Here is a 12004-nt window from a genome sequence, read left to right on the forward strand (position 1 = left end):
TTCTCAAAGACAACTGGACTTCTTGCTTTCTTGAAGACACCTTCAGAGTCGATGTAATCACCTCTGAGGGTTCTTTGTTCTCAGACACATCAGCTAAAAATAACCTTTGGGAACAAATACACGTCGGCACATTTTGGGTTTTCTATTCAAGTCTGGACAAGACAAGAAACTTTGCCTTAAATTGTGGAGTGTCTGGAATTTTCGTTGTGGGAAGTTGAAAAAAATATAAGTAGATTTTTTTTCACAAACTGTGAAGGTTCATGTTCCACCTCTGTCTCTTTTAATCTCCAGACTCACCCAGAAGATGTTAACTACGCCTCAATCAGATTCTCCAGGAAAACTAACAGACGGCAGGTAAACTAAGACTGCAGTAATGACTTAATGAAAATATGATATTATCACTACTACTGTACATCACTGGCTGTAACTGTAGCTGTCTGTGGATAACAGTACAATCTCCTCTATTGTTTGTCTCACAGGTTCTGGACAAAGACGCTGAAGGAGATACTGTGACCTACAGCACTGTCAAAGTGTCCTCTTCTTCTGCTCATGTCCACACTGATCCCAACAGCCTCTATGCTTCCATCTATTGACCTAACAGATAAGAGTCAGAGCCCATTTTTTATCTTTTTTTTTGCATTCAGATCTTAAGGCTCATATCTTATATCCGTAAGCCCATTGCAAAAAATATAAATACATCTTACCATTCTGTTGAAGGTAATATGAAACCTTTATGACTATAAATCTTGTGGTGTAACATGTCAATTGGATACCAATTGCTTTTGAGGCTCTATTTAATATTGTATCATTCTTACTGGGGGTGTAACAATTAATCAATTTATCCAATCAAATCTATTTGCCTGAGGCAAGTTGTCAATTGAATCAAATCAAACTGACCTATATTATTATAAAATAATTTCAAAAGGATACCAATTGATTATTTATAATCAACCTTGGAAATACCATATACCTTTAAGGCATGATAAAAGCAACCAAGTCCCACCAGAGGACGACACAAACATGATAAGAGCAAAACAATGATCAGCCATCATTACAGTCTAATGTGTGGAAACTCTTTGGGAGTATTTTCTAATAATGATCTGATTGAAAAACAACATGGGGATGATTTTTTTTTTAAGGAAACTAAAATGTGAACGAATTTATCATTATTTCTTGTTTATTTGTACACATTTAATTTACACTTTTTATTGCAAGAAATGCAAGGAATCTGGAAAATGTCACCTGCAATGTTCAGTACCAGGTATTTATCTGAGTTACACTGGGAAAAGTTTGGCTAAAGATGTCCTGAATCGATTTTAGTTTAATGAATTGGATACATGAAATGAATCGTCACACTCCCCCAGTTCTTACTTTTTATATCTTTGAAGTAAATTCTAGTTTTCTGTAGAAACTCTTTTTTTTCTAATTTTTGTTTGTAGAATGTTTTGCTGCGGACAAACTCTGATTGTTGCCCTCAGTAATTATTGATGCCTTGTGTCTGCATTCTGTCTCTTTCCCATCTGGTGAAGAGATCAAATATACATTTGTTATGAGGCATACCTGTCCAACTCGTCAACGCAAACTTCTAATCAACCAATCGCATGGTTGATTATATTATAATAGTTTATATTTCATAGAAATGCTAAGTTTGTGTTTTCTGTTACTTACTTTAACTGCTGAGTAAAACTAAAGATTCGCACAAAGTTTCTCACAGAATACAAATCATGCTTAAACTAATAAAAGTTCCAGCTTTTCCCTGTGTAACCATTGGGGTATTTAGGCCTTTTGTAACAATTGTGGTATTTGATGAGTATTTGTTAATGTGATCAAATGTGTATTTATACTTGAAGGATCACAGCTGAACCTCAGGGTGTAGAAAAGGAATACATCCATCCATCAGTTACTTCTTGCTTTCAAGTAAAACACTGAAAAGTGAAGTTTTCGACTCGAGTCTCATTAAAATCTGGTTTGTATGCTGTGAAATGAGGTATAAACTAACAGCATTTCTTTAGTCCTTTTTAAGAAAGAAGTTTCCTGACACAACCTGTTACCCTTGTTACCATATTTGATTTATTTTGTTTGCATTCCATCTCTTTTCCATTTGAGTCCAAAAGTACATTTCAATGAATATAAATACCTACAGTATATCCAATGTGTAGTCTATGTAATCAAATATATTTAAATGTATCTAAAACAATTTATTTCTTAGATCAAAAACAGAAGTTTGAAATGAAATCAATGCATGTGACCGGCTTTAAAGCAGCTGTTATAAAATAGGTAATAGTATGTCTTTATAATGTGGTATAGAAACTTCTTTAGCATTTAGTCTTGATTTTGGCAATTTAGGTGCACTTTTAAGTTGTGTTCCTTCTTCTGATGCTGTAGTTTTGCTTTCATCTGCACAAATAATCACATGGCTTTTTTTGAGGATTTTTACATTTCAACAGGACTTTTTCTAGCTTTTGGTACACAACTTTTCAACAATGGCAGCAACACAATTACTAACGACAGCTTTTTTCAGCTCCAATGAGCTGCTAGAACTAAATATTTTACAAAGCTTCAATACATTTTCTCAAGCTCAAACATTAGTAAACTATATAAACTATATAAATGGCAAAATCAAACAACATGTAAGTATTATGACAAATTGGTTACCACACAAATGTTTGTTAACTCGGCTCAAAATCCACACAAATTAAAATCTCCAAAATTGTCAAGATCTGGTGGTAAGGACCCAAAATCCAGGAAGTAAGGCTTGATGACATTAATTTAAACGTCATATAGATTAAGAACTTGACAAGAAACATGGAGAAACAAAAAAGTGACAAAACAAAACAGATGACTTGTCAAGGTCAAACTGAAACCCAGACACTTAAATACACTGAAGGTCATTGATAGAAATGAAAATTGCTGTAGATGATTAAACACGAACCTGGAGTAACTGACAGGGGAACAAGTCAAAACATGACCAAAACCAAGAACACAACAGAAAAACAAGCACAGAATCCTCACAAAAATGTTATAAATGATAACATTTAGTCAAAAACAAAAAACTAACACATATCAAAAAACGGATTTATCACTAGATTTAATGAATCCATCTTAACAATCTTTATGATAAAAAGAAAGTAAAGCTCTGAGCGCTTCTCTGGACTGGTCGGATCTAATGTTATTGAAATTATGATTTTATTTAGTAAACCTTAAAACAAATCCTGGACTGAAATTTTAGTAATGGCTAAAGCTGTCAAACCTTTTGTGAATGTTAATGAAGGAACTCCAAAACATGCTCATTAACATCCTTCTAATTGATGGAACAAGAAATATCAAAGACGGTTTTGCAAATGCATTCATGTTTACAGCAACGTCCTATTTGAGTGTAAAATAAACCGAGACCTCGTCCATACTGAGTGGATCGAGGCTTTGGTAGGTTGAGTCTTCATATCCGGAAAATGGAGCCCAATTTTCATACGTGACAAACTAAAAAGTAGAGAAAGAAAAAAGTTTGTGTCGGTAAACAGAATTTTTAAATGTAAGTCTAACTTTGTCAAAAAGATAAAGTTACCATATTGTCAGTTTCCTCTGTGTTTTTCTTTAAACCTATGAAAAGGAAGATAAACATAAATCAAAATGATGTTTTCAGGATCATTAAAATTAAAATTATAAGAGTTAATAGCAAGACCAACCATGGGCTCTTAGCTTTGTCATTAATTTGAAAAACAGGAAAAGGAAACACATCAGCAGAACCACAGCGAGCACCGACCACGATGCAGCAATAATCAAAGTATTTTCTGTAAAGACAACAAAGAACATTTAAACGAACAATTGTGAGTTATAGTTTCTATTTCTTTCTTTTCTAAGTCTATAAAACATCATAACTTCAGAAAAAAACCCAAAAATTAAATACAAAATATCACTACAAAGCAGTAAATAAAATGAAAATAAATACATGGATCATTTTTTCACTGTGGATTTTAAGGTTTAATTCTATAATTTGTTTAAGCTTGACAAATGATTAATCATCAACCTTATTGGACATTAAAAACAGATCAAACATTCAGGAAGTGCAGTGATGTCATCTATAATTTAATGAACCCGGTACTGGCGTGTTTGGCCCTAGAAAAACGTAACTTTGTATATGCCTATACTTTGTATTTGTCATGTGAGTTTTGTAGATCCAGTTGATTTCTTTTAGGCAGTACTTTTATTTTAGAAAACATCCTTTAGAATAGTAGATAGAGTTCTAACCTGCTGTTGGTAATTCAACGTCTGTCTTTGTGGTGGATGAAGAAAATGTTGTCAAACCTGCGAAAACAAAAAGAAATGGATAACTAACTCTTGTATTAAAATCAAATTTAGATCTAAAAGCGAGAAGAAGAAAAATTGCCAGTAATTCTGTATCTGTACAAACTTGCCAAGAGTGTTTTCTGTTTCACTCTGTAGCAAGTTACAGATGATTCCGTTTCTAGTATGGTAATAAAAATGACACTGTATGCACCAAAGTTAGCTCAAAAAAAATGTTGGCAATTTGATCTGACACAAACACAAGATTGATCAGATGGAGAAAAGAAGCTACACTCCAGATCCTTCACACCCAAAAATATGCTTTTGTCATAAAAGGGTGGATCATTTCATAATCTTTTATTCCGTTTTAAAAAACTGACTCAGGCCAGCATTCAAATGTCAGGTTTGACATTGGGAAACTTCTATGACACCAGTGAAAAAGCATCATCCCAGGTTATCTATTTCTCTATGCTGCATTTCTATTATCACAGTATGTAACTTTATTGTCTGCTTCTGCTGGACTTTAAAGAATTCCCAGTAGGTGGTGTACCATACCTTTATTTATTTATTTTCCACTGCATCCTCACTCGCAATTTTTGAAATTTAACTTTTCCACCTGGGGGGCTGCAGTGATAACCACACAACAGTATGATGGTTTGACCTCATAGACTGTTTATTCATTTACTGGACATAACAAATGTCCCTCATGATATCAGGCCAGAGCCTTCGCCATCACTTCCTGATACGTCTACCGCCATATTGGAACCAATTGCCGTCCCTCGACAGCGGTTAGTCTGAGTCGGTCTAAGTCACATTTTTAAAGGAACTGCTGTCGCCCACCATGAGTGATCTTGTTCTGGCTCATTCAAAGTCCACACCCCTCTCACTCAGGGGAATCTGTCAATCAAACGTTCAAGGCGTGGCCAGTGGGAGTCACATGCTTTTACTGAGGTATCTGACTGGTCAGTTTATAACTTTAATAACTGGCGATAAAGCAAAAATATATTTAAAAAAATTAGGATTTGAAAGAAATTACTGATACATAACTTTCTGTTTCTCAATGAAACCCGCGTGTACTTCCTGTTTGGAACACAGAAGGGGCGGGGTCGCTCAGACCAGTTCTTATTTATACAGTCTAAGTTTGACCCCTCACTCTACCACTAAGATGGTCTATTTTTTCCTACTTTTCTATAGAGGACTCACCTACATGTAGGTTGTTCTCAAAAGGTGACAAAAACAAACAAGACCTCGCTGAATCAAGTAGAGTTTAAGTGACAAGTTTAAAATAAAAAAAAAAATACAATAAATGCAAATGAAGTATCAAGGAAGTACGATTACCTAAATCTCTAGTTTGTCCACATGTCCTCATATTTGGCTGCTGAGACCGTTTGTCTGCACGCTTAGCTGTAGGATTGAATCATAAAACAATTACAAACCTTAAAATTCAGAATAATTATTGAACAATCTCTAAAATGATACCAGTATGAGTAGATATTTGCCCTTGAATTACTACTAGATTGGTGTCACCATTTCTATTCATGGAAGTTCTGCTTCATCTTTTCACTGTGTCTGATGGGCATTTATAAATCTCACCTTTTTCTACTCTAATTTCAACCAGCTCCTCATAGGAGTCTGGCAGGGAGGGGCATCCGACGCCACACCTGTATCGTCCTGAGTCTGACACCTGCAGCCTGGAGATGGTTATCTTTAGCGCTCCGTCATGATAGCTGATGCTGTATCTTCCTCGCTGAGCTGTGCTGGAGTTGGTTTGGATCAGGATGTTGGTTTTGCACTCCTCTCTGCATAAATATTTCGTGCCCCCACCAACCAGAGTAAAAAGGAAGTCAACGGAGATATCTTCTTCCTCCACAGCTGCATAGATGGGAATCTCTCCATCAAGTATTTGTGTAAACGATAGTGAAGGAATAGTGAAGGCTCCTGAAAAAGAGGATAAATTAAGTAAAATTTGTACTTTCTCGTTTTCTTTTAAATAAATAAAGTAGTTTCTTAATAGAATACATTTATATTGTAAAAGAAAATCCACTAGAGGTTGTCCAAAAAATTAAATTTTCACAGAGGTAATCTTTGAGAAAGACACAGATTTAGAAATTGCTCCAAAGACATTGTCAAAAATACAGTCATTTAAAAATGTCTGCCCTGATATTAAAACACTAACTCAATAAATTCGTTGAAAATGCATCCTAACAGGATGATAAAAATTCTAGGATTATATTTTCACATATTTAGTCAGAAAAACTATTCTCACTACAAATCATAGAGGAGTGAAGGTACTGTGCAGCAATTTTTAAAAATAATTTATTTTAATCGTTATAAATTGTACAAATACGAGTTGTTTTTAAAGCTGAATGTATAGAAATTCCAAAGTGATGAAAAAGTATCTACACAGCTGAAGTACATGTGTTGCCAGGACTCACCTGAAAAGACGTAGAAGAAGAAAACACTGTAGACTTTCATTCTAATTGTGTAAGAAGATAAATTCATCAATTATTTCTAGTGTCTAATTCCAATCTGTCTGAGGTAAACTTGAATAAATACGAAACTTTCAATCGGTGTGTCCTTTTTCTGTGTTAACTGTTTCCTAATGTTGACATTTATGATGTTTAATGAGTAATGCTGACTCGGGAGTGTTTTTACAGTTTTGATTGTGCTGACGCCCTCTGACACATCAGGAAAACCATTTTACTATAGACATGGTTCTGGTTCCAATGGTTTTATTTATCCAAACTGAAATATTAAAAACCCAAACTCTCACTTAGACAAATTCACAAAGTTTGAACAGAAATAATAATACGTTACAAATGTAATCAGCACTGTGTCAGCATTGTTAATAAGAAAGAAACACAAAAAAATCAAAACATTTTTATTAAAAACTGTCACCGATCTCGAATAATAGTACCATGATGAAACACATTTATAACATAATATTGTTAATAATGTTATCTACATCACTGAAACAAAAACCATTTTTACGTTGTGCAATTTCTGTAATATTAATCATATCCACAATGCTATTGCTTCCTCTTTTCATTTTTCTTGTTTGTATTTTTAATCTCCGCACCATAGCTTTGTTCTCTTGTAAATATGTAAATTGTCTAATTTTTTATCTGTAATGCTGCCGTAACCCTGAAATTTCCCCACCGTTGGATGAATAAAGGACTACCTTTTTTTTATCTTATCTTATCTTATCTTTTCTTCAAATAGAGTTCAACTGATCATCATGTGACTGAAGAAAATCATGTGATAAGCCCCTTTAAACTTAACTTAGGCTTTCACATTCTACTGCTGCCTCTACTCTATTGTTCAATCATTTTCCTCTACATGCCATTCACTGTTAGGCTTTTATTTTTCAACCAAAAGATTTCCCACCTTTCCTTGTAAGACAGTCCCGATCAGATTTTCTTCCGTAAAGGGTAACCAAACCCTAAAACAACGTTTTTTTGGCTGTTAACCTTTATAAACGGGGCTTTAAAAGTGCTATCTGTTGGTCTTTGCCAAATTTTTGACAAATAAAATAATGCTGTTTAATTCCTGAAAATATGGTGTAAAACTGTCTATGTGCTGCCTCCTACAGGTTGAAACAAAGTATTACAATAGAATTTGTGACTGGTCAACTGCTGTAAGAATGAATGAATCCATGACTAAATGAAAGCATGAATGAAATGGCTTATTTCAAGCAATCAGGTAATAATACATGAAATAACATATCACTAATAAACCCCAAGTTGATCGCTTCAAAGGGAGTGGAAGGAAGTGAACTTATATAATCCCACCCCAGCTCAACATAACCATTTTCTCTACATGAATCACCAGGATCTGGTTCAGGACTTAATATCAGATATTTATACCCTACAGTCATAGATTCAGGTTATCTAGGATCTATTAAGATCAGTGATGTAATCAAATTTCAAATGTGTACATTTCTCAGGCTCGCATTCCCCATCAGTTTTTTTCTCTGCATTTCTGGCTGTCTCACCTGCAGCACCTGCTGGGTCTCAGCATGTCTGTTTCTGAATGCATTCCTCCAGCTGCTACTTCTCTGTTTGTGAACTCCATGATCTAGTTTCTGATTCGTTCCTGGAGCCTTCGGTAAGGTGCTGTGATTGCTTGGTGTTGCTTTCATGTGCGGTCTGTCATGTCTGTACAGCTCACAGCAGCAGAAATCGCCCCGTTTGCCAGCTTGAATTACGCTTAGCGCCTCCTCCTGTGGAAAAGGATGAGTCATGAATGTAAGAAAGTTCAAGACGTATTTTGTACAGGAGCAGCTACACATGCAGGCATAGAAGACCTTTCTTCAGCCTCTGTTAAACAACTTGGAAGTACTAATAGAAGAAAGCTCCATCATTCGCCATCATGAGAGTTTGTCAGAGTCTGATCTGTTGTCTCTTCCTGGGTGAGTTTATCCATTTATTTCACTGATTTTCTTTGTTTTTCCTCTGTATTGCTGCAGTTTAGTCCTTTATTGAACAGAATAAACTGAATTGTTTCAGACTTTCTGCAGTTGTTGATTCAACTTCCTGGTTTAGAATCAACAACTTCAACTTTACTACTTTTTTATAGATTCTTTTTTTCCTGAGCATTCAATCGTTTTATTTTCAAGTCTTTCAAATGAACTTTTCAAGAAACACCATAAGAGAAATTCAATCTTTAAGACATTTTGAAGAATTTCATCAAACGCATCATCTTCAGTGTTCAGTGTTCCAGGAAGATATTAACTGTGACTGTTCCTCTTTTCAGCAGCTCTGCAGGACAGAGACTCTCTGATTGATGCACAAACCAACTCCTATTTAACAAGTGAAGGGGAAGACATCACTGTTGTATGTTTATTTTCATCTCCAGGGAGCAGGAGGCTGTTCTGTAAGGAAACATGTGAAGGAGAAAACATTCTCATAGAAACAGACAGAGACGAAGACAAGAGTGGAAGATACAGCATTAAATATAAAAAGTTAGATATTGGATCATCTCTTCTATATGTGACAATCACTAAACTCAAACAATCAGATTCAGGTTTGTACAGATGTGGGATACATGAAGAATTGGGTCCAGATTTAGAAGAAATATTCGAAATAATTGTTACAGAAGGTGAGTTTGTTCCTTAAGATCATAAAAAATATTTTTCTGTGTAAATACGTCTCTTTTGATTCATATTTATTGTACTTTTATTAAAATATCTTAAACTGTTCTTCATGAAAGATAGATGTAGTGTCAAAAACAATGAGGTGCTGATTCGCTGCTTTGACTCTTCACAGCTTCAAACAGGACTGTTGAACTTCCTGCAACAACACAAACCTCTCCAATCACGATGACGACCAAAAAAACGAAAGCATCAGAAAAGAGTTTAAACTCCACAACATCCTCACATCGACACAAAAATCAAAATTCAACAACAGGTACAAGAATATTTCACATTACTGTTGACAATATCATTAACAACCAGCCTTTTAAAGAAAAAAAACACACATTCAAAAGATGAAGTTTAACTTTTTAAAACTTTTTAAAAATAAAATACCCATAATTCAGCTAAAATTATAAATAAGTTACTTCTTTTTGTTCATGAGCTCAGTATGTGTGACAATGAACAAAATCTGAAAAAAAGTCTTCAAATTCTCTTCAGAGTAAATGTTTGAGAGATTATAACAGTTTTTGATTTGTGATATTCTTTTTTTCCTCAGGAGTGAGAGCTCTGTCTTTCTCTCCTATCACCGGTGGGAGCCATTAGCAGAATGCTAACACACTACATCTCCCAGCTCTACTGCTATGTCTGAGCATGTTGTGGTCAAAGAGTCTCTTGTAGCACTTTGACCGTAACTTTATTGACACTCAACATTCGTCCCCATTCCGTCCTCTTAAAGTGTCCCCTTCCGGAAGTTCACCACCATATTAGCTCCTACACCTCAGTGCATACTACCTGGATCCCGTCACCTGATGCTAATTGACAATCACCCACCTGAGACTTTAGCAAGGCATAGTCTTTCTCAATGCAAAGTGTTTTTGTGTATCACTCTGCCTGGATGCTGAACATTATCTCCCGACCTGTCTTCTCCTGCTCCTGATCCTCATCCGACTCTGTTTGTTTGCCGCCTGTCCTGACCTATGCCTGATCTACCAACTCAGTGGCCTGTGGTAGAGAGTCCGCCCGGAGACTGAAAGGCTTTGAGTTCAAGTCCCGTCTTACCAAAGACTCTGAAAATGTGATTCAGTGTCTCCCTGCTTGACACTCAGCATTAAGGGGTTGGATTTGGGGGGTTAAACCACCAAATAGTTCCTGAGTGTGGTTGTGTCTGCAGATCACCGCTCCCCCAGGGGATGGGTCAAATGCGGAGAACAAATTTTGTGACAAGTAATGGAATTCTTCCCTGCTCTCAGATATTGTTTTGCCAGCGCTCAACCCCTGCCTGCCTGAACCTGCTTTATCTTTGTGAACATTTAGCTTTGTTTGACCCCAGTCATCTCGTCTGTGCTAATAAACCTGCTGCACGTGGAATCAGCCGTCTGCCCATTTGTGACACTATTAGCAGAATTATCACTATTTGTGGTTTAATTTGAATCGTTAAAATCTTCATAAAGGAGCAGCATCACAGACAAACAGAAAAGGAAAAGTTATTATTGAGATTACAAGGATTGATTGAAACATGCAGAAATGTCTCAGTTGAACAGACTGCTGTAAGAATTAGTGATGGGCGCTTTGATTCTTTCAATTCGACTCTATGGAAAGATTCGACTTTTTTGACTCGATTGTTTAAAGGGGAATTTTTTTGCTGACTTTTTTTTACTTTATTTTGCCATAACATTGAAAAAATAAAGTTTTGCTTGCTAAAAATGCTTTAACATGCAGCACAATCATGAGATGCCTTAGAATTTTGCATTTATTCCATTAAAAACATTTATTTTGCTTTATATTTTGATTTTTCATGCGTTTTTTTGTTAAAATGTGTTTACCAATTAAGTTTTTCACTTATTGTTTTAAAAAAATAAGCAACAGAGAAATACCTTTTTCTGCTGTTCTTCATTTAATAACTTGTAATAATTATTGTATTATCTTCATGTAATCTTTCTAAAATATCTCAGCCTGAGATCTTTTGCCCAATGTCTGTGTCTGTATTTTTCTTTATTTTTTCATTCATAGTCCTGCAGTTTAGTACTTTATTGAGCAGAATAAACTGAACTGTTTCTGTCTTTCTGCAGATGTTTCTGATTCTGATGCACAAACAAACATCTATATAAAAAGTGAAGGAGTAAAAATCAACGTTAGATGTAAAACTTTGGTTTCTGAGCACAAGATGCTTCAACACTCAACATTTTCATAATTTCATATTGAGACAATGAAAAAACAGAAGAAGGAAAAGAAATAATCAGAATATCTACTCCTCTGTTGTAATTAAGATGTGAAAACTGTTTATTTCAAAAATTAAAAAGAAGGGAGACCAAGCAAAACAAATAACAGAAATACTAAATCAAAAACACAAAAAAGCTGCAGTAAATCAAGAGAGATAAATGATGTTTAACAGTAGAATCCCTGGAACTTTCAGCTTCTGCTGCAATGCCCCCCCCCTTCTCAAAGTAGTGTTGTGGTGATCACCTTAAACCATCAACAATGACTTCCTGTATTTGCAATGCAGATTTTCAAGTTTAGATTTAAGTTTGACATGCATTCCAGGTTCTGCTGCCAGATGGTGCAGTGGTTATGGCTGCGGACTCACATTTG

General features: G+C 35.3%; 1 protein-coding gene and 1 long non-coding RNA gene across 2 annotated transcripts; one reads left to right on the forward strand and one right to left on the reverse strand.

Annotated features, from left to right (window-relative positions):
* Window positions 1–3346: 3346 nt before the first annotated feature.
* LOC112158643 lies at window positions 3347–6756 on the reverse strand. Its single transcript, XM_024292085.1, has 7 exons — window positions 6717–6756; window positions 5875–6219; window positions 5620–5685; window positions 4246–4302; window positions 3684–3788; window positions 3563–3597; window positions 3347–3477 (listed from the first exon to the last, which is right to left on the reverse strand). The coding sequence occupies exons 1-7, from the start codon at window positions 6754–6756 to the stop codon at window positions 3367–3369; spliced, it is 759 nt and encodes a 252-aa protein (XP_024147853.1). The 3' UTR covers window positions 3347–3366.
* A 2286-nt stretch (window positions 6757–9042) lies between these two features.
* Window positions 9043–10252, forward strand: LOC118599003. The gene is made up of 3 exons (XR_004948263.1): window positions 9043–9381; window positions 9549–9689; window positions 9972–10252. It is a non-coding gene; the product is annotated as an uncharacterized LOC118599003 (long non-coding RNA).
* The last annotated feature ends 1752 nt before the right edge of the window (window positions 10253–12004 follow it).

This window comes from Oryzias melastigma, linkage group LG7 (assembly GCF_002922805.2).
Source record: "Oryzias melastigma strain HK-1 linkage group LG7, ASM292280v2, whole genome shotgun sequence".
Lineage (NCBI taxonomy): Eukaryota > Metazoa > Chordata > Actinopteri > Beloniformes > Adrianichthyidae > Oryzias > Oryzias melastigma.